The sequence below is a fragment of the Mustelus asterias genome, chromosome 10, assembly GCF_964213995.1.
Source record: "Mustelus asterias chromosome 10, sMusAst1.hap1.1, whole genome shotgun sequence".
NCBI classification, from domain to species: domain Eukaryota; kingdom Metazoa; phylum Chordata; class Chondrichthyes; order Carcharhiniformes; family Triakidae; genus Mustelus; species Mustelus asterias.
The window spans coordinates 124,431,980-124,455,080 of NC_135810.1; the positions used below are offsets into that span (position 1 = coordinate 124,431,980).

A 23,101-nucleotide genomic window follows, 5' to 3' on the forward strand; every position below is an offset into this window, starting at 1 on the left:
GGGGGGGATGTGGGTGGGGGGGGTTGGGGAGGGGGGGATGTGGGTGGGGGGAATGGGGTTGGGGAGGGGGGGGATGTGGGTGGGGGGGGTTGGGGAGGGGGGGATGTGGGTGGGGGGAATGGGGTTGGGGAGGGGGGGGATGTGGGTGGGGGGGGTTGGGGAGGGGGGGGATGTGGGTGGGGGGGTTGGGGAGGGGGGGATGTGGGTGGGGGGGGTTGGGGAGGGGGGGATGTGGGTGGGGGGGGTTGGGGAGGGGGGGATGAGGGCAAGCTGGGGGGGGTAGGGGAGTAATGAGGAGAAACGACAATTCCCACAGTGCTGCGCATGCTCCGTTGGGGCGGGTTCCTTGGCGGCGGCACCTGAGGGAAAGTGTCGCTTCAACTGAAATAAAGGCGGAGGCTCGGGATCGGGATCCGCGGCGGTGCAAAATCGGTGAGATTGATCACTGGCGGCGGGTGTTTTTCTGGGCCCTTGAGAGCGGATCCGCCCCCGGCCCGTCTGAGACGCGGCAGGCCTCAGTTTAAAGTCTCATGTGAAAGACCGCACCTCAAACAGTGCGGCACTCCCTCAGCACTGACCCTCTGACAGTGCGGCACTCCCTCAGTACTGACCCCCTGACAGTGCGGCACTCCCTCAGTACTGACCCTCTGACAGTGCGGCACTCCCTCAGTACTGACCCTCTGACAGTGCGGCACTCCCTCAGCACTGACCCTCTGACAGTGCGGCACTCCCTCAGTACTGACCCCCTGACAGTGCGGCACTCCCTCAGTACTGACCCTCTGACAGTGCGGCACTCCCTCAGCACTGACCCTCTGACAGTGCGGCACTCCCTCAGTACTGACCCTCTGACAGTGCGGCACTCCCTCAGTACTGACCCTCTGACAGTGCGGCACTCCCTCAGTACTGACCCTCTGACAGTGCGGCACTCCCTCAGTACTGACCCTCTGACAGTGCGGCACTCCCTCAGTACTGACCCGCTGACAGTGCGGCACTCCCTCAGCACTGACCCTCTGACAGTGCGGCACTCCCTCAGCACTGACCCTCTGACAGTGCAGCACTCCCTCAGTACTGACCCTCTGACAGTGCGGCACTCCCTCAGTACTGACCCTCTGACAGTGCAGCACTCCCTCAGTACTGACCCTCTGACAGTGCAGCACTCCCTCAGTACTGACCCTCTGACAGTGCGGCACTCCCTCAGTACTGACCCTCTGACAGTGCAGCACTCCCTCAGTACTGACCCTCTGACAGTGCGGCACTCCCTCAGCACTGACCCTCTGACAGTGCAGCACTCCCTCAGCACTGACCCTCTGACAGTGCGGCACTCCCTCAGTACTGACCCTCTGACAGTGCGGCACTCCCTCAGTACTGACCCTCTGACAGTGCTGGAGAATGCACCAATTAATGGAGATTAATATTTAACTGCCACAACATCCTGCAGGATAATGGCTACCCTGATCCAATCAGTTAACGCTGTATAGTGTGCAAACTCATGAACGGGCCCAAGGTTGTCACTTTCAGCCCTACAAAATGCGCTCTCCACCTCAGATTACCCTGGAAGGGCAAGCTGTCTCAAAAATGTGAACCGGTGAAGCTCGCTTGTTTACCTGTAAAGTCTCGCATTCCAACCATTCTTCACATTCCAATCTGTAATTATCTTGCAATTGTGTGTTTGCTCCCCGCCCCCCCTGCCCCCCTCGGTGATGTCAGTCCCCTTCCCCAATTACATCATTGCCCTCCTGACCCCGCGCACCCGCAACTCTTACAATGCAAGCTCCAAAAGTACAGGAAAGTGTATAAATCACTGCTTCAGTGTTTTCCTTCTCCCCATGTACTCTATGAATGGTATGCTTTGTATAGCGTGCAGGGAACAATACTTTTCACTGTATCCAAGTACATGTAACAAATCAAATAGAATCAAAAAATCCTTTTCACCCAAAGGGTGCTGACGGTCTAGAATGCACTGCCAGTGAGGGGTGGTAGAGGTGGATTGCCTCACATCCTTTGAAAAGTATTTGGATGAGCACTTGGCCCATAACTCTGAATGTTATGATGTGCTGAGTGCTGGCAGATGGGATTAGGTGGAAGTTCAGGTGTTTCTAATGTGTCAGTGTGGACTCAATGGACCGAAGGGCCTCTTCTGCGCTGTATGATTTTATCACGACCATTATCAATCAACCGAGGTAGCCGAACTGTGTCGGAACTCCTGGCACAAAACATTCAACTTGTTCCAATAAATTGAAAGAAAAATATTGTTTTGTGGTTAAAATTGAGTGTTAAACTTACCTTTTTTTGAAGTGTTAAACTGGCCTGGGACCAGAAGTGACACGCACCAGCCATCTTGGGCTATAGTGCTGGCCGAGTTTGCATGCACAACTGTTCCTGACACCTTTGTGGCCAGTGAGAGGAGTTCCATGCTCGGGGAATTGATGGCCATGAGGGGCAGTCAGGGAAGTGGGGATGAAGCTAAAGATCACCCATGATCATATTGAATGGCAGAGCAGTCTCCAGGGTTCTGCTCCTAGTTCTTATGTTGTTATTTAATAATGGCTGTGCTTTCCTCTGCAGGAGAGAATTGGTCATCCACAGTAACACCTGCCATCATTTTATTTATTTATTGATGTACTGGGAAGACACAGGAAATGTTTTTTCCTCTCCATTTTCTTTGTTGCAGGCACTGTAATTATGTCGGCTGGACATCTACCGAGTAGATACACTCTGTTTGAGAGTAAAAGGAATGGAGATGTGTATCGCATTCCCTCACTTCTCTACCTCAAAGAACACAAAACCTTTTTAGCCTTTGCAGAGAAACGAGCCTCTGCCCGAGATGTGGATGCAAGGATTCTGGTAATGAGGAGAGGGAAGCTTATCAAGGGATCAGTGAACGTATGTATCATCCATAATTGGAAGCGCGTCCTGTTAAATTCAAAATGACACAAGTATTTCTTGAAACAAGATAGAAAGGGTAGGGTAGTATAGATGGATGGAGGTTGAGTAATCTTGAATGCAAATCTAACTGTGGGAAGCTTGAATATTAAATTTAGTTTTTGAAAATAGAAAACCCATCTCAGCAAAACTGACCATGAAGCTGTTGCATTGTTGCAAAAAGCCAACTGGTGTCCATTTTGGCAGGGAAAATAAAAGAGAACCACATGATCTAAATAGTGAGAGATTGCAGAGCTCTGCAATGCAGAGGGATCTGGGTGTCCTAGTGCTTGAGTCACAAAAGGCTGATATGCAGGTGCAGCAAATAATTAGGAAAACAAATAAAATGCTATAATTTATTGCAAGGGGAATTGAACACAAAGGTAGGGACGTTATGATTCAGTTACACAGTCATATATAGTGAGACCACACCCAGAGTACTGTGTACAGTATTGGTCACCTTATTTAAATGTGTTGGAAGCAATCCACAGAAGGTTGACTTAACTAATACCTGGAATGGGTAAATTGTGAGGAAAGGTTGGACAGGCTAGGCTTGTATCCGCTGGAGTTCAGCAGAGTAAGAGGTGACATGTTTGAGACATACAAGATCTTGAGGGGTCTGACCAGGATGGATGTGGAGAGGATGTTTCCATCTGTGGGAGAACCTAAAACTCTGGGTCACTGTTTAAAAGTAAGGGGTTCTCCATTTAAAATGATGAGACAATTTTTTTTCTCTGAGGGTTGAGAGTCTCTGGAACTCTCTTCCTGAAAAAGACCAAGGGACTGAGTAAGAAGGGGGAAATAGAGTATGAGAGTAAGCTTGTAGGGAACAGGAAAACCGACTGTAAAAGTTTCTATAGGTATATGAGGAGAAAAAGATTGGTGAAGACAAATGTAGGTCCCTTACAGTCAGAAAGAAGGGAATTTATAATAGAGAACAAAGAAATGGTGACCAACTGAATACATACTTTGGTTCTGTCTTCACAAAGGAGGACATAAATAACATACCAGAAAGGTTGGGGGACACAGAGTTAGTGAAAGGAAGGAATGGAAGGAGATCAGTATTAGTAGAGAAATGGTGTTGGGGAAATTGATGGGATTGAAGGCCATTAAATCTCCAGGGCCTGATAATCTACATCCCAGCCGACTTAAGAAAGTGGTCCAAGAGATGGCGGATGCATTGGTGGTCATCTTCCAAGATTCAATAGACCCTGGAACAGTTCCTACAGATTGGAGGCGAGCTAATGTATTGCCACTATTTAAAAAGGTAGGTAGAACGAAAACAAGGAATTACAGATGAGTAAGCCTGACTTCAGTAGTGGGAAACATTTTAAAGCAAAAGACCTGGAAAACTGAGGTATGAGGAGATATTGAGTTGATTAGGATTGTAATTGCTGGAGTTTAGAAGAATTAGGTGGGAAAAGATCCTTTTCAGTACTCAGCAACAATATATTCCGGTGATAAAGAAGGACTGTAAGAAAAGGGATAGCCAGCCGTGGATAACGAAGGAAATTGAGAGTATTAAATTAAAGACCGATGCATACAGAGTGGGCAAAAATAGTGGAGAATCGGAAGATTGGGAAAACTTTAAGAAACGACTAAGAAAGCGATAAAGAAAGGAAAGATAGGTTATGAAGCTAGGCTAGCTCTAAATATAAAAAATGATAGTAAAAGCTTTCACTAATATATAAAAGGGAATACAGTGGCAAGAGTGAATGTTGGACCCTTGGAGGACGAGAGGGGGGATTTAATAGTGGAAAATGAGGAAATGGCTGAAACTTTAAATAAGTTTTTTGTGTCGGTCTTCACGGTGGAAGACACAAATAGTTTACCGAATATTAACGATAGAGGGTTGGTAGGAGGAGAGGTACTCAATACAATTAATGTTACCAGGGAGGCAGTGCTTGGTAGACTAACGGGACTGAAGGTGGACAAGTCCCCGGGCCCGGATGGAATGCATCCCAGGGTACTGAAAGAAATGTCAGAGGTAATAGCAGATGCGTTAGTGGTTATTTATCAAAATTCGTTGGATTCTGGGGTAGTGCCGGCGGATTGGAAAACGGCTAATGTTACGCCGCTGTTTAAAAAAGGAAATAGACAAAAGGCGAGTAACTACAGGCCGGTTAGCTTAACGTCTGTAGTTGGGAAAATGCTGGAATCCATCATTAAGGGCTATGGGGAGAGAGCGGGTAAATGGAGTTGAAATCAACCATGATTGAATGGTGGAGTGGACTCGATGGGCCGAATGGCCTTACTTCCGCTCCTATGTCTTATGGTCTTATTAAAGAAGAAATAGCAGGCCATCTGGATAAGAATGGTTCGATTAAGCAGACGCAGCAGGGATTCATGAGGGGAAAGTCGTGCTTGATGAACTTGTTGGATTTTTATGAAGATGTGACTAGTGCGGTTGACAGAGGGGAACCGGTGGATGCGGCGTTTTTGGATTTCCAAAAGGCGTTTGATAAGGTGCCTCACAAAAGGTTGCTGAAGAAGATTGGGTCACACGGAGTTGGGGGTAGGGTGTTAGCGTGGATTGGGGATTGGCTGTCCGACAGGAAGCAGAGAGTCGGAATAAATGGGTACTTTTCTGGTTGGCGGATGATAACTAGTGGCATGCCGCAGGGATCGGTACTGCGGCCTCAAGTATTTACCATTTATATAGACGATCTGGAGGAGGGGACTGAGTGTAGGGTAACAAAGTTTGCAGACGACACAAAGATAAGTGGAAAAGTGAATCGTGTGGAGGGCGTAGAAGGTCTGCAGAGAGATTTGGACAGGCTGAGTGAGTGGGCGAGGATCTGGCAGATGGAGTATAACATTGACAAATGCGAGGTTATTCACGTTGGAGGAAATAATAGCAAATTGGATTATTATCTAAATGGAAAGAAATTACAACATGCTGCTGTGCAGAGGGATCTGGGGGTCCTTGTGCATGAGACGCAAAAACCCAGTCTGCAGGTGCAACAGGTGATCAAGAAGGCAAATGGGATGTTGGCCTATATCGCAAGGGAGATAGAATATAAAAGCAGAGATGTCTTGCTGCACCTGTACAGGGCATTGGTGAGGCCGCAGCTGGAATACTGTGTGCAGTATTGGTCCCCTTATTTGCGGAAGGATATATTGGCCTTGGAGGGAGTGCAGAGAAGGTTCACCAGGTTGATACCAGAGATGAGGGATGTTGATTATGAGGAGAGACTGAGCAGATTGGGTTTGTACTCATTGGAATTTAGAAGGCTGAGGGGGGATCTTATAGAGACCTATAAGATAATGAAGGGGCTGGATAGGGTAGAGGTGCAGAGATTCTTTCCACTTAGAAAGGAAGCTAGAACTAGAGGGCACAGCCTCAAAATAAAGGGGGGTCAGTTTAGGACAGAGTTGAGGAGGAACTTCTTCTCTCAGAGGGTGGTGAATCTCTGGAATTCTCTGCCTACTGAAGTGGTGGAGGCTACCTCGTTGAATATGTTTAAATCACGGATAGATGGATTCCTGATCGGTAAGGGAATTAGGAGTTATGGGGATCAGGCAGGTAAGTGGAACTGATCCACTTCAGATCAGCCATGATCTTATTGAATGGCGGGGCAGGCTCGAGGGGCTAGATGGCCTACTCCTGCTCCTATTTCTTATGTTCTTAACTCGTAGAAACCTACAAAATTCCAACAGGACTAGACAGGGTAGATGCAGAAAGGATGTTCCCAATGGTGAGGGAGTCCAGAACCAGGGATCACAGTCTGGGGATACAGGGTAGACAGTTTAGGACAGAGATGAGGAGAAATTTCTTCACTCAGTGAGTGGTCAGCCTTTGGAATTCACTATCACGAAAAGCAGTTGAGATCAAAACATTGTATGCTTTCAAGAAACAGTTAGATATAACACTTGGGGGGGAAGGTGGGATCAGGCTATTGAGTTGAATGATCAGCCATGATCATAATGAATGGTGGAACTGGTTTCTGTGTACTCAGCAGGAGGTTTCCTTGCACATGTCTGTCTTGATACCATGTGCCTTTATGGGTTCCAGAGTAAATGTTGAAAACTCCCAGGGGAACTCCCTCCTGACTATATGCCACTCTGCCTCCACCTCTGGTGTGTCTCTTCTGTCAGTGGGACAGGAACAGGAATGAAACATAGGAAGAGGCCATTCGGCCCACCAACCACAATCCCACCCAGGCCCTACCCCCATATCCCTACATATTTTACCCGCTAATCCCTCGAACCTACACATCTCAGTACACTAAGGGGCAATTTTTTAGCATGGCCAATCAACCTAACCCGCACATCTTTGGACTGTGGGAGGAAACCGGAGCACCCGGAGGAAACCCACGCAGACACGAGGAGAATGTGCAAACTCCACACAGACAATGACCCGAGCCGGGAATCGAACCCAGGTCCCCGGAGCTGTGAAGCAGCAGTGCTAACCACTGTGCTACCGTGCCGCCCATGGTGATGGTGGTATCTGGTGTCACACTCACGGAACACTTTATAAGCAATGTGAAACTGTTGCTTGACTGGCCTGTGGAACAGCTCCCCCAACTTTGGCAAAAGTCCCAAGGACTTGATCAATTGGGCCAGTGGGCTGACGAATGGCAGATGGAGTTTAATTTAGACAAATATGAGGTGGTGCATTTTGGTAGATTGAACCAGGGCAGGACTTACTCAGTTAATGGTAGGGCACTGGGGAGAGTTACAGAACAAAGAGATCTAGGGTTACATGTTCATAGCTCCTTGAAAGTGGAGTCACAGGTGGACAGAGTGGTGAAGAAGGCATTCGGCATGCTTGGTTTCATCGGTCAGAACATTGAATACAGGAGTTGGGATGTCTTGTTGAAGTTGTACAAGACATTGGTAAGGCCACACTTGGAATACTGTGTGCAATTCTGGTCACCCTATTGTAGAAAGGATATTATTAAACTAGAAAGAGTGCAGAAAAGCTTTACTAGGATGCTACTGGGACTTGATGGATTGAGTTATAAAGGGAGGCTGGATAGACTGGGACTTTTTTCTCTGGAGCGTAGGAGGCTGAAGGGTGATCTTATAGAGGTCTATAAAATAATGAGGGGCACAGATCAGCTGGATAGTCAATATCTTTTCCCAAAGGTGGGTGAGTCTAAAACTAGAGGGCATAGGTTTAAGGTGAGAGGAGAGAGATACAAAAGTGTCCAGAGGGGCAATTATTTCACACACAGGGTGGAGAGTGTCTGGAACAAGCTGCCAGAGGTAGTAGTAGAGGCGGGTACAATTTTGTCTTTTAAAAAGCTATTAGATAGTTACATGGGTAAGATGGGTATAGAGGGATATGGGCCAAATGCGGGCAATTGGAATTAGCTTAGGGGTTTAAAAAAAAGGGCAGCATGGGCAAGTTGGGTCGAAGGGCTTGTTTCCATGCTGTAAACCTCTATGACTCTATGACTTTGCAGGGTGAACAGGGCTGGATTTTCCATTGTCACTTCCTGTCCCTGGGTCGATGTCAGTTGATCCATCCAATTTCATTCCTTTCTCTAGACTTTGTAGTGGCGTTAATACAACAGAGGCTTGCTAGGGGATATCAGAGCGCATTTAAGAATCCATCACCTGGGTCTGGAGTCACTTGCAGACCAGACCAGGGAAGGCAGTGAATCTCCTTTCCTAAAGCATGTTTACCAGATGGTTTTTATGACTTCTCAAGTCTAAATTTAGTAACTGAATTTAAATTCCACCAGCTGCCATGGTGGGATTTGAACCCATGTCCCCAGATCATGAGCCTGGGCCTTTGGATTAATAGTTCACTGACATTACCACTGCCGTCCCCCTAGCATGGGAGGACAGCTAGTGCCCATAAATAATAATATATCAACCTGTCTTTTGTGAAACTGTGTATTAATCTTTGTTTGCTTCATAAGCAGCACAGTGCACACACAGCCCTCACACAGTGCTCCCTCCCCCCCTACCAAATCCTGCAACACAACTCCCACCCACACTCCATGTGGCACCCCCCCTCCCTCCACCCCCACAACCCCACACACGCACACACACACATATATCACAGGAGATGGTGATATTGTGGGAATGTCACTGGATTAATAATCCAGACACCCAGGCCAAAGCCCTGGATGTATGGATCCAAATCCCACCACAGCAACTGGTGGAATTTAAATTCAATTCAAAACTCTTGAATTAAAAGCCTGTGTTAGTGATGATGGTAAGAAGTCTCACAACACCAGGTTAAAGTCCAACAGGTTTATTTGGTAGCAAATACCATAAGCTTTCGGAGCAATGCTCCTTCGTCAGATGGAGTGGTCTCTGTTCTCAAACAGGGCACAGACACAGAAATCAAATTACAGAATACTGATTAGAATGCAAATCTCTACAGCCAGCCAGGTCTCAGCGCAGTCACTGAGCAGAAACTGATAGCCAAGTTCCGCACACATGAGGATGGTCTAAACCGGGATGTTGGATTTATGTCACATTATCAGTAACCCCCACAGCTTGACTCCTGGACTTGCACAATTTCACAAGCTGTACTGTCTGGAGACAATACACATCTCTTTAACCTGTGTTGAATGCTCCCTCCACCCACATTGTCTGTGCATTTAAGACCTGGCTGGCTGTAGAGATTTGCATTCTAATCAGTATTCTGTAATTTGATTTCTGTGTCTGTGCCCTGTTTGAGAACAGAGACCACTCCATCTGACGAAGGAGCATTGCTCCGAAAGCTTATGGTATTTGCTACCAAATAAACCTGTTGGACTTTAACCTGGTGTTGTGAGACTTCTTACTGTGCTTACCCCAGTCCAACGCCGGCATCTCCACTTAGTGATGATGACCATGAAGCCCTCATTGACTGTCGTAAAACCCATCTGGTTCACTAGTCCTTGAGGGAAGGAAATCTGCTGTCCTTACCTGGTCTGCCTACATGTGACTCCAGACCTACAGCAATGTGATTAACTCTTAACTGGCGTCAGAAAGGGCAAAGGAAGCTGCTAAGTTGAAGGGCAATTAGGGATGGGTAACAAACACTGACCTTTCCAGTGACACCCACATTCCATGAAAGAATAACCACTCGCCCCCCAAACCTTTTAATGGGAATATTGAGAAAACCCTTCCCAGTGAAGGTGCAAGGCCCATAGCCCAGAGGATTGCTAAAGTGAGTGACCACAGGAGAGGAGTTGGGCTAAATCTCACAGCAGTGTTTAGGTGACACCATTTGAGCTTTTTAAAAGCCCATAACTTGTTGCAGGAGGGTGTGAGGAAGGTCGATCCAAACAGTTTGAGGCCAAGGAACAAAGAAAGAACAAAGAAAATTACAGCACAGGAACAGGCCCTTCAGCCCTCCAAGCCTGCACCGACCATGCTGCCTGACTGAACTCAAACCCCCTACGCTTCCGGGGACCATATCCCTCTATTCCCATCTCATTCATGTACTTGTCAAGACGCCCCTTAAAAGTCACGACCGTATCCGCTTCCACTACCTCCCCCGACAATGAGTTCCAGGTACCCACCACTTTCTGTGTAAAAAATCTGCCTCGTACATCTCTTTTAAAACTTGCCCCTCGCACCTTAAACCCGTGCCCCCTAGTAATTGACTCTTCCACCCTGGGAAAAAGCTTCTGACTATCCACTCTGTCCATGCCTCTCATAATCTTGTAGACTTCTATCAGGTCTCCCCTCAACCTCCGTCGCTCCAGTGAGAATAAACCAAGTTTCTCCAACCTCTCCTCATAGCTAATGCCCTCGATACCAGGCAACATCCTGGTAAATCTTTTCTGTACCCTCTCCAAAGCCTCCACGTCCTTCTGGTAGTGTGGCGACCAGAATTGAACACTATATTCCAAGTGCGGCCTCACTAAGGTTCTATAAAACATCAACATGACTTGCCAATTTTTAAACTCAATATCCCGGCCGATGAAGGCAAGCATGCCGTATGCCTTCTTGACTACCTTCTCCACCTGCATTGCCACTTTCAGTGACCTGTGTACCTGTACACCCAGATCCCTTTGCCTATCAATACTCCTAAGGGTTCTGCCATTTACTGTATATTTCCTATCTGTATTAGACCTTCCAAAATGCATTACCTCACATTTGTCCGGATTAAGCTCCATCTGCCATCTCTCCGCCCAAGTCTCCAACTGATCGATATCCTGCTGTATCCTCTGATGGTCCTCATCGCTATCCACAAATCCACCAACCTTTGTGTCGTCCGCAAACTTACTAATCAAACCAGTTACATTTTCCTCCAAATCATTTATATATATTACAAACAGCAAAGGTCCCAGCACTGATCCCTGAGGAACACCACTTGTCACAGCCCTCCATTCAGAAACGCACCCTTCCACTGCTACCCTCTGTCTTCTTTGACCAAGCCAGTTTGTATCCACCTTGCCAGCTCATCTCTGATCCCATGCGACTTCACCTTCTGCACCAGTCTGCCATTAGGGACCTTGTCAAAGGCCTTACTGAAGTCCATGTAGACAACATCCACTGCCCTCCCCTCATCAATCAGCTTCGTCACTTCCTCGAAAAACTCGATCAAGTTCGTGAGACACGACCTCCCCTTCACAAAACCATGTTGCCTCTCACTAATACGTCCACTTATTTCCAAGTGGGAATAAATCCTGTCTCGAAGAATCCTCTCCAATAATTTCCACTGATGTCAGGCTCACCGGCCTGTAATTACCTGGATTATTCTTGCTACCCTTCTTAAACAAAGGAACAACGTTAACTATTCTCCAATCCTCTGGGACCTCCCCTGTAGCCAGTGAGGATACAAAGATTTTTCTCAAGGCCCCAGCAATTTCCTCTCTTGCCTCTCTCAGTATTCTGGGGTATATCCCATCAGGCCCTGGGGACTTGTCTACCTTAATGTTTCTCAAGAACCCCAATACCTCCTTTTTATGTCAACATGACTCAAACTATCTACACATCCTTTCCCAGACTCATCATCCACCAAGTCCTTCTCTTTGGTGAATACTGACGCAAAGTACTCATTTAATACCACGCCCATTTCCTCTGGCTCCACACATAGATTCCCTCCCTTGTCCTTGGGTGGGCCAACCCTCTCCCTGGCTACCCTCTTGCTCTTTATATATGTGTAAAAAGCCTTGGGATTTTCCTTAATCCTGCTGGCCAATGCTTTTTCATGACCCCTTTTAGCTCTTCTTACTCCTTGCTTAAGTTTATTTCTACTTTCCTTATATTCCACACTTGCTTCGTGTGTTCCCAGCCTCCTAGCTTTGACCTTTTTCTCTTTGACTAGGCTCACCATATCTCTCGTTATCCAAGGTTCCCAAAACTTGCCATACTTATCCTTCATCCTTACAGGAATGTGCCGATCCTGAATCCCTATCAACTTACACTTGAAAGCCTCCCACATGCCAGATGTTGATTTGCCCTCAAAAATCTGTCCCCAATCTACATTCTTCAGTTCCTGCCTAATATTGTTGTAATTAGCCTTCCCCCAATTTAGCACCTTAACTTGAGGACTACACTTATCTTTATCCATCAGTACCTTAAAGCTTACTGAATTGTGGTCACTGTTCCTGAACTGCTCCCCTACTGAAACATCGACCACCTGGCCGGGATCATCCCCCAATACCAGGTCCAGGTCTCTCCTTCCCTAGTTGGACTATCTACATACTGTTTCAGGAAGCCCTCCTGGATGCTCCTTACAAACCCTGCCCCATCCACGCCCCTAGCACTAAGTGAGTCCCAGTTAATATAGGGGAATCTCCCAACACCACAACCCTGTTACTTTTACACCTTGCCAAAATCTCCCTACACATCTGTTCCTCAATCTCACGCTGGTAGTTGGGTGGCCTATAGTAAACCCCCAACATTGTGACTACACCTTTCCTATTCCTGAGCTCCACCCATATTGCCTCGCTGTATGAGCCCTCCGAGGTGTCCTCCCGGAGTACAGCTGTGATATTCTCCTTAACCAGTAGTGCAACTCCCCCACCCCTTTTACATCCCCCTCTATCCCGCCTGAAACATCTATATCCTGGAATGTTAAGCTGCCAATCCTGTCCTTCCCTTAACCAAGTCTCTGTAATGGCAACTACATCATAGAGCTTGAATTAGTACGAAAAACTAAGTTCATCTGCCCTACCTGTGACACTTCTCGCATTGAAACAAATGCACTTCAGTCCACCAGACCCTCTCTGATTAGCAACCTCACCCTGCCTGCTGTTTTTCCGAGTCTTACTGGCGCTACTCTCTGGTCCCCCTTCAGCTAATTCACCTTTGCTTTGGGTCCCACTCCCTGCCAAACTAGTTTAAATCCTCCCGTGTGACACTAGCAAACCTCCCGGCCAGAATATTTGTGCCCCTCCAGTTTAGATGCAACCCGTCCTTCTTGTACAGGTCCCATCTGCCCCGGAAGAGACCACTCCTTGACACCCAGATCTTCTGCTTCCCACTTCTTGGTAAATGTTGCTGGTCCGACTTCTCCCAGAATGCACCAGTGAAGTCCCTCAGCCGCCTCTTCCAGAAGGGGTGAGTTGAAGCAGCAGGCAGTGAGCTGGGCTGGATTTTTAAGCCTAAGGGTACTGGGAGGAGGAGGGGATGGGTTAAGGGATGGGAGGAGAAGAGAGGATTATTAGTAGGAGTGGTGACCATAAAGTAGGCAAGGTAAAGGGCAACAAACAGACGGAGAAAATGGAGAGAGTTTGAGAGTTTAAGGAGAGGCAGTGACCTTGTGGTATTATCGCTAGACTATCAATCCAGAAACTCAGCCAATGTTCTGGGGACCCGGGTTTGAATCCCGCCATGGCAGCTGGTGGAATTTGAATTCAGTAAAAAAAATCTGGAATTAAGAATCTACTGATGACCATGAAACCATTGTCAATTGTTGGAAAAACCCATCTGGTTCACTAATGTCCTCTAGGGAAGGAAATCTGCCGTCCTTACCTGGTCTGGCCTACATGTGACTCCAGAGTCACAGAAATGGGGTTGGCTCTCAACTGCCCTTGGGCAACTAGGGATGGGCAATAAATGCTGGACAGCGATGTCCATGTCCCATGAATGAATAAAGATTGGAGAACATTGGGAGAGATCAGAGATTGAAGGACATAGAGATAAGAAATGGAGGAGGGAGAGAGATGGGAAATGGAGTGGGGAGAGAGAGATGGAGACTGGAGGAGAGAGAGATCAAAGACTTTTTGCATGTTTTGTGGAGGGTAACTTGTTTCCTGATCGAGTTCTGTTCCTTGTTCCTAGTGGGAGGAGCCAGTACCATTGGAAATGATTAAGCTGCGAGGCTATCGGACAATGAACCCATGCCCTGTGTACGAGCGGAAATGTGGAGTGATATACTTGTTCTTTCTCTTCATCAAGAACGGAGTCTCAGAATCACAGCAGATTTGTGAGGGGAAGAATCACACCAGGTTGTGCTATGTGCTGAGCCGAGATGCTGGCATCAGCTGGGGTAAGCTGACAGATCTGACGCACAGTGTCCTCAGCAACCAAATCAACAAGTGGGCCACGTTTGGGGTGGGGCCTGGTCACGGTGTGCAGACACAGCAAGGGAAGCTGATAGTCCCCGCATATGCATACATCATCAAGCGGAGGTACCGTCTGATCCCAACTTGGTTTTTTACACAGCCCCACTCATTTTACTTATACAGTGATGATGGTGGAGACAGCTGGAAAGTGGCAGAGCCAATAACTGAGTACCAGACGCTGGAGTGTGAAATAGCGGAGATCACCACCACAGACAACTACCAGCTGCTGTACTGCAATGCCCGGACAAAATGTTGCTGCAGGGTGGAGGCTTTGAGCCTGAACCTCGGCCACTTCGAAATTGCCCGCTTAGCCACAGGACTGTCAGAGACGAAGGGTGGGTGTCAGGGGAGCGTAGTGAGCTTCCATCCCCCAAAGTCAATCGGCATGAAGTCCGATAGGCCTAACCCATTAGTCAAGACGTCCTGGCTCATGTATACACACCCAACTGGTGAATCTTGCTGTTTCTTTCGTAAACACAATCGGACCAACCTGGGTATTTACATCAATCAGATGCCCCTGAAGCCTAAACACTGGCACGGACCTTGGATCATCGAGAATGGGCCTAGTGGTTATTCTGACCTCGCCTGCCTCGATGAGACGGAAACCTTTGCTTGTCTTTATGAGTGCGGTGTTACAGATTTCTGGGAATAAATTGCTTTCTGTCTCTTCACCATTAAGGATGTAGTAGAGAACATCTTCTCGAGGCACAACCACAATCATCCTTCTATCTTGTCAGTATTCAGAAATAATCTTTCCAGATCTTAAGACAGTGTTAAGTATCTGAGAGAGAGAAGGTGATTGTTAGTGTGACAGAGAGTGTCTGCATGATTGTGTGTGTAAGTGAATATATGCACAAGTGAGAATGCACTGAGAGCATGTGTTAATGTTTGAGTGCACGTGAATTGAGAGAGTGCTGGTTCATGCAAATATTTGCAAGCAAATGGTGTGTCTGCATGTGTGTTCATGATTTTGCGTGTATGCTGTGAGAGTTTGATTGCGTGTAGATACTTGTGCTTGTGTTAAGTATGCAAATATACGTGTGTGTGTGTGCACGTATGATTGTACCAGAATGCATATGTGAGTTTGAGCACATTGGCTCACTTTCACACACAAATGTATGTGTCTGTGTATATATGTGTGAAAGAATGTGACTATGGGAATGCATGTGTGTGAGCCTTTGTGCACAGTGTGAGAACAAGATTAGATGTATGTGGCTGAATGTGTGACTATGCATGCGCATGCGTGACTTAGTATGTGTGTCTATGAGATTGACAAATATGGGTGCGTGTCTGGGTGACTGAATAAGTGTGTGAATGTGTGCCAACACGTTTATTTTGTTTTCATTTTCTTTCTGCTTCTGAAGGTGCCCATTTCTCTTTCAGAAACAGCTTACTTTTTTGTGCATGAACCTACTTGGTGCATTATATTTGCCCTGAATAGCATCACACTTCAGTCAAGTTCTGAGCATACACCCTGACTTGTGCAGCATGATAGTGATCTGGGTGAGAAACCCCAGCAGTATTTTCCAGCTCATTACACTTGGAGGGGCAATAACTGTAGAGAGCAAGGGGAATGTGGAATTTGATACTAAATGGGCGAACAACATTGAAGGGGGAAATTAGATAAGTATATAGATCATTACAGCACAGGAGGCCATTCAGCCCATCCTGACCCTGTTGGCACTCGGCTAGGTTCGCTCACAACCTTTTCCCCATTGTCCTACAGATTTCTTTTTTCAGATAATTATCCAATTTCCGTTTGAAAACCTTGATTGAATCTGTCTCCAGCAAACACTTAGATCCTGACCACTCGCTGCATAAACAGGTTTCTCCTCACGTGCCATTTAGTTTGTGTGCCACTCACCTAATATCAATGTTGTCTGGTTCTCAACCATTTCACCAATGAGACAGTTTCTCCATATATATTCTTAATCACCAAGGCTCCTTTGATGGAACCTTCCGAACCCATGACCACCTCCATCTAGAAGGGCAAAGGCAGCAGACACATGGAATGCCACCACCACCTGGAGGTTCCCCTCCAAACCACTCACCATCCTGACTTGGAAATATATCACTGTTCCTTCGTAGTCGCTCGGTCAACATCCCTAACAGCACTGTGGGTGTCCCTACACCACATGGACTGCAGAGGCTCAAAATGGCAGCTCACCACCACCTTCTCAAAGGCAATTAGGGATGGGCAACAAATGCTGGCCCAGCCAGCAGCAGTTCCATTCTATGATATTGCTTTTAAAAACTCTTTCTAGACTGGTCCTGATTTGGAATACTATCAAATCTCTTCTTCAGCCTTCTCAGGGAAGAAATATCCCAGCTTCTCCAATCTATCTACATAACTGAAGTTCCTCATCTCTGGGACCATTCTTATATGTCTATTCGGCACCTTCTCTAATGCCTTCATGACCTTCCTAAAGATTGGTGCCCAGATTTGAACACAATACTCCAGCTGAGGCCAAACCAGTGTTTTATACAAAAGTATATCATAATTTCCTTGCTTTTGTACTCTCCCTATTGAAAAAGCCCAGATCCCCTTTGTGTTTCAACCACTTTCTCAACCTGACCTGCCACCTTCTCTGATTTGTGCATATATGTACCCAAGTCCCTCTATCCCTGCACCCACTTTAGAATTGTACCCTTTATGTTGCTTCTCCCCATTCTTTCAACAAAATGTATCATGTTGCACTTCTCTTCATTAAATTTCATCCACCATGTGTCCACCCATTACACCAACCTATGTCCTCTTGGAATCTACCACTACCCTCCACATTGTTAACAAGTTTTGTCACCTGCACATTTTGAAATTGTGCCAGTACACTCAAGTCTAGATTATTAATCTAGATCAAAAAAAGCAGTGGTCCTGATACCTCCACCTGGGGAACTCCACTACATACTTCTTCCAGTCTTTGACAAGTACTTGTTCACCACTAGTGTTTCCCATCACTCATCCCAATTTCCACTGTTTCTTTATTCCATTACATAGAAAATAGAAGCTTCAGGCTTCCAGGAGCTGCAGCTGGAGACACTTCTTGCACACAAGCTGATCCTGGGAACTGGAAACGTTTCTAGTCTCCCACATGGAGCAAGAAGAGCAGGCCATGGCTTGGAGCTCTCTTACCATGTCCTACCCCTTTAAGTTAAATTAATCCTTTTAATATCAAATAATATCAACTAGGGCCCTTCTCTGCAATACGAATCACAGAATGATACCTTAATTAGAACCAATAGCAGTAGTATAGAAGACAGGGTAGTGGTGGAAGAGTGTTTTTCTGAATGGAGGTTTGTAACTAGTGGTGTTCCGCAGGGATCAGTGTTGGGACCTCTGCTCTTTGTAATACATATAGATGACTTGGAAAAAAACGTAGTTGGTCTGATTAGCACGTTTGCAGATGATACTAAGATTGCTGGAGTTGCGGATAGTGATGAAGATATACAGATCAGAGAATACAACAGGATATAGATAGGTGGGAAATTGGGCGGAGAAATAGCAGATGGAATTTAATCTGGACAAATGCGAGGTGATGCATTTTGGTAGATCCAATTCAGGTGGAAACTATAAAATAAATGGTAGAACAATCCGGAGCATAGGCAGAGAGATCTGGGAGTCCAGGTCCACAGATCCTTAAAAGCGGTAGCACAGGTGGAAAAGGTGGTGAAGAAAGCATATGGCATGTTTGCCTTTATCGGACGGGGCATCGAGTATAGAAGTGTTATAAAAGGGGGTTTTCACAGTAACTTCACTGCAGTGTTAATGTAAGCCTACTTGTGACACTAATAAATAAACTTAAATTGGCAAATTATGTTACAGTTGTATAAAACGTTGGTTAGGCCACATTTGGAATACTGTGTCCAATTCTGGTCAGCACGCTACCAGAAGGAGAGTACAGAAAATGTTTACCAGGATGTTGCCTGGTATGAGGGCATTAGAGATTGAATAAACTGGGATTGTTCTCCCTGGAAAGATGGAGGCTGAGGGGGCAACCTGATAAAAGTTTATTAAATTATGAGGGGCATAGATGAACAGTTGGAAGCTTTTTCCCAGGGCAGGAATGACAATTAAAGGGAGCACAAGTTCAAGCTAAGGAGGGAAAGGTTCAGTGAAGATGTGTGGGGGAAGTTGTTTACATAGAAAGTGGTGGGGGCCTGGAATGCACTGCCAAGTGAGGTGATTGAGAAACGTTAGCGACATTTAAGACTTACCTGGATAGGCACGAGAATAGATTGGGAATAGAGGGATATAGGTGGTTGGTGTAGATAGGAAAACGTAATCGGCGCAGGCTTGGTGGACCGAAGGGCTTTTTCCTGTGCTGCACTGTTCTTTGTTTAAGTACCTACGGAACTATACTCACCCAAACAGCTGTTCAGATTTTCTTAGGAAATATAAATTTGAACTCCGCTCTTACAGTCTTTTAACCACCTGGTTCTGCTTTTAGATTTGCTTTTTCTTTACTCCTTTATCCTTGTTCCCTATCTGTTATCTTTTTTAGGTATTTTAGTTTCAGCTATTTAAAGACAGTCCCTAATATCGCTGGCACAGAGGTTAGCGCTGCTCCCTCACAGCAGCAGGGATCCGGGTTCAATTCTAGCCTCGGGTCACTGTCTGTGCAGAGTCTGCACGTTCTCCCCGTGTCTGCCTGGGTTTCCTCCAGGTGCTCCAGTTTCCTCCTACATTTAAAGATGTGCGGGTTAGGTTGAGTGGCCATGCTAAATTGCCCCTTAGTGTCAAGGGGATTGGCAGGGTAAATACATAGGGTTAAGGGGATAAGGCCCGGGTGGGGTTGTTGTCTGTGCAGGCTTGATGGGCTGAATGGCCTCCTTCTGCACTGTAGTGATTCTAATTCTAATTTTTAACTTTGCTGACAAGCCTGTAATGTGGCACTTTATTAAATACCTTTTTCAAGTTCATGTACAACACATCATCCACATTACCCCATCAACCCCATCTGGGTGAGTCTGGCTAGATTAACATTTATTGCCCTATTATTACCTTTGAGAAGGTGGTGGTGAGCTGCCTTCTTGAACCGCTACAGTTCACGTGGTGTAGCTACACCCACAGTGCTGTTAGGGATGGAGTTCCAGGATTTTGACCCAGTGACACTGAAGGAACGGCGATATGTTTCCAAGTGAGGATGGAGTGTGGCTTGGAGTAGAACTTGCAGCTGGTGGTGTTCCCATGTGTCTGTTGCCCTTATTCTAGATGGTAAAGGTCGTGGGTTTGGAAGGTGGTATTGAAGAAGCCGAGGTGAGTTGCTGCAGTGCACCTTGTAGTTGATACACACTGCTGCCACTGTGTGTTAGTGGTAGAAGGAGGTAGATGTTGAAGGTTGTGGATGGGGTGCCAATCACATAGGTTGCTTTGTCCCAGATGGTGTTGAGCTTGTTGAGTGATGCTGCACCCATCCAGGCAAATGAAGTTTTCCATCACAATCCTGACTTGTATCTTGTAGACGGTGGGCTGTAGACAACAATTTTTAAGACTTTTCACAATATCTAGGGGTGCAGCTGATATCAGATTGATCAACAACTTTTCCAAACTGGCTGATCGTTGGCGTTTGGATGTTTTCCCACTGTCACCAGCCATGAAAAAAACACCCCAATTGTTAATTAATAGCTTTTACCCTTCTCAGCTACGTGCCTAAAATCAGTTCATATTTTTCAACAATTGTAGGTGGTACAATAAATATTTAGTTCTACCAATTAATAAAATAGCTCAGGGCTGCAATCTTCCGGCTTTAACGCCGTTGTCCTTCGGGTCCCGACAACAGCATATCTCTGCCATGTTTCCCAGCCGTGTGGGGTGGAATCAGTGGGAATTCCCATTGACAGCAGCAGGACCAGAAGATCCCACCGTCAACCAACAGTGAGCTGCCTCCCTCCCTCCCACCACTTAGAAAATTGCCATGGGGAAAGCAGTGAATCCCAGTGATGGAAGAAAGAAAATTCCATTAAAAAATTAATAATAAATGCAAAAACTGGGTAAGCCTTCTTGAGTTTGGGTTCAGTATCAAATACAAATCAAATATCATTGCTGAAGCTTGCATGGGTAGGTTCTATAAACTCGCAATTCCAGTTTCAAACTTTGTGCGCCAGATATCAGGAGCACATAGAGCACATTTCAGGAATCCAAGCATTGGAGGTCAGTCAGCTTCATTGGATTCTCAAACCATTTCAATGTATCAATGGAAAATCCCGTATGGCCTGTTGACATCCGTGCCTGAAATCCTGATACTTGAGGATTTACAATGAAGGCACGACTTTGTACCTCTGGGGAGTCAGGAGGTGAGTTGCTCACTGCATAATCCCCGGCTTTTGATTTGCTCTTGTAGCCACAGTATTTATCTGGCTAGTCTAGTTCAATTTCTGGTCAATGGGAGCTCCCAAGATATTGATACTGGGAAATTTGACCATTCTCTTATTAGAGATGACATTGCCTGACAATTGGGTGGCATGAACGTTATTTGCCACTTGTCAGCCCGAACCTTGGTACTGTCCAGGGCTTGCTGCATTTGAACATGAACTGTTTCAGTATTTGAGGAGTCACAAATAGTGCTGAGCATTGTGCAATCATCAATGAACATCCCCATTTTTGACCTTGTGACAGAGGGAAGGTCATTGATGAAAGCAGCTGAAGATGATTGGGCCTAGGAGACTTCCCCATCATTAAGGTTAGACTGATTGGCCTTTAGTTACTGGGATTATTTTTTTTAAACCAGGGTGTAACATTATCAAATTTCCAGTCCTTTGTCATCATCCCTCTATCTATTGAGGATTGGAAGATAGGGCTTCTGCAATCTCCATTCTTACTCTCCTCAGTAACCTTTGATACATCTCATTTGGTTCTAATGACTTATTGACTTTAAGGTCAGCCAGCCTTTCCAATACATCTTTATCAATTTTTGGCCAAAATTCAAAAGTGGTTCAAAATTTTTCTTCCCGTAATCTTTCACTGACCTTCATGGGATTGCAAAGACCTTGAGTCAGCCAAGGTTGTTTCCACTGGAAACAAGCAATCAAATCAGAAGGGAGAAAGGAATAACAATATTCTAGAAGCATAACTACTGGCTGGGTAAGAGTGGCATGTTTCTGGAAATGCTTTCTGTTTTGACTCATTGCAATAGAGAACATTCAAGGCACAACCCAAGCCTCCCCCAGGATATCTCAGCTGCAGATTCCAGGCCCATTCTCCAATAAGATGGCCCACATTTCCTAGAAACAGCCTGTGCAAGGCTGTGAATTGGTGGTAAATGTGGCTGGGTGGACAGTGGTGATTGTTCTATTAATAAATTCAAAGATGTTTACAGCACAGAAGGAGGCCATTCAGCCTATCGTATCCATGCTGGTCAACAAAGATCTGACAACACTAATCCCACTTTCCAGTGGGTTCCTTGCCCGACTAAGTGGTATCTGTCCTTTAAAGACATTGTTTTTGCTGAATGTTCAACCTCCTCTCAGCTGCAACTGAAATTCTAATGTCCTTTCACTGCTTTTCAATCATTGGCCTCTCTCTCTGATCAATTCTTTGAATTCTAATGTCTTACATTTTAATTTGCTGTTAGCCTCTATTTGAAAAAATAAAACATATATAATCACTGTTTTTGTGTAAGTTTATTGATTCTCAGCCTGAATTCCAAGCCCACTTATCTTCACTGAAAGTGTGACTTCCCACTTGCAGGCTTAACAAGGAGTGTACCTCTTTGTACAACTTAACCTGTTGCAACAACATATATTTACAGAGCACCTTTAATGTAATAAACTGCCCAACATGCTTCATCAGAGTATAATAAAACAAAGTATGGCACCAACCACACAAGGACACCTTCCAAGCCCCTGACCGCTATCATCTTGAACAAGGGCAGCAGAAAGCTGAGAACACCACCATCTGGAAGTTCTACTCCAAGCCACTCACCATTCTGAATTGGAAATATATTGTCGTTCCCTCATTGTTGCTGGGTCAAAATTCTGGAGCGCCCTCCCTAACAGCAATATGGGTGTACCTACATCACATAGACTGCAGCGGTTCAAAGGTGACTCACCACCACCTTCTCAAGGGCAGTTAGAGATGAGAATAAATGCTAGCCAAATATATACAAGGTTGGCATGACAAGAGGGAGCATGCGTTTAGGAATAAAGAGTTCTTTGTCACAGTAACCTCCATCCCCCCAGGTTAAGTCTTGAAACAATGTAGGTCTGTAATCCTTTTTTGATCCACTGCAGAAGAAAGTTGGAGGTTTTAGGAAGATGGATTTGCTTTGTTTACTGTTCACGGGCACATTTCTCTTGTTCCACTTCGGTTGTGACAGCAAAGTCCGGAATCAAAAACCTGGTCTGAGGTCAAGGCCAGCCTGAACCTCTCTGCTGATTTTTGGGCTCCTTCATTGGTCTATGTTTCTGTCTCCGCTCCAAAAATGTTCCCTATTAAATCTAATCAGAAACCTAGTTTCTTTCATCAGACCAGAGCATCTTTCCATTGTCCTTCTGATGGCTAGGCCATTGTCAAACAATAGGGCCCCAAGTATCACAGATTCACATATCACGGAATTGTTCCAGTACTGAAGGAGGCCATTTGGCCCCTCGAGGCTGCACCGGCTCTCCAAATGAACATCAGTGCCTTCTCCCCGCTACCCTTGCACATTGTTTCTATTCAAGTAATCATCTAATGCTCCCTTGAATGCCTCGATTGAACCTGCCTCCACTGC

At 46.0% G+C, this 23,101-nt stretch overlaps 2 protein-coding genes across 2 annotated transcripts in view; one reads left to right on the plus strand and one right to left on the minus strand.

Annotated features, from left to right (window-relative positions):
* The window catches only part of LOC144499965 (interleukin-1 receptor type 2-like), a 1,647,203-nt gene that overhangs the window by 353,071 nt on the left and 1,271,031 nt on the right, over nucleotides 1-23,101 (minus strand). The gene's annotated exons all lie outside the window — the stretch shown is intronic.
* LOC144499962 (sialidase-3-like) lies at nucleotides 340-21,991 on the plus strand. The gene is made up of 3 exons (XM_078222697.1): nucleotides 340-432; nucleotides 2,672-2,883; nucleotides 14,110-21,991. Exons 2-3 carry the CDS (start codon nucleotides 2,683-2,685, stop codon nucleotides 15,043-15,045), a joined length of 1,137 nt encoding a protein of 378 aa, XP_078078823.1. The 5' UTR covers nucleotides 340-432; nucleotides 2,672-2,682; the 3' UTR covers nucleotides 15,046-21,991.

Bases quoted from the DNA above. Each gene is read 5' to 3' on its own strand.
- LOC144499962 (XM_078222697.1), top strand. From the start codon at position 2,683: ATGTCGGCTGGACATCTACCGAGTAGATACACTCTGTTTGAGAGTAAA. The intron at 2,884-14,109 runs GTATGTATCATC...CCTTGTTCCTAG, and splicing joins TTATCAAGGGATCAGTGAAC to TGGGAGGAGCCAGTACCATT.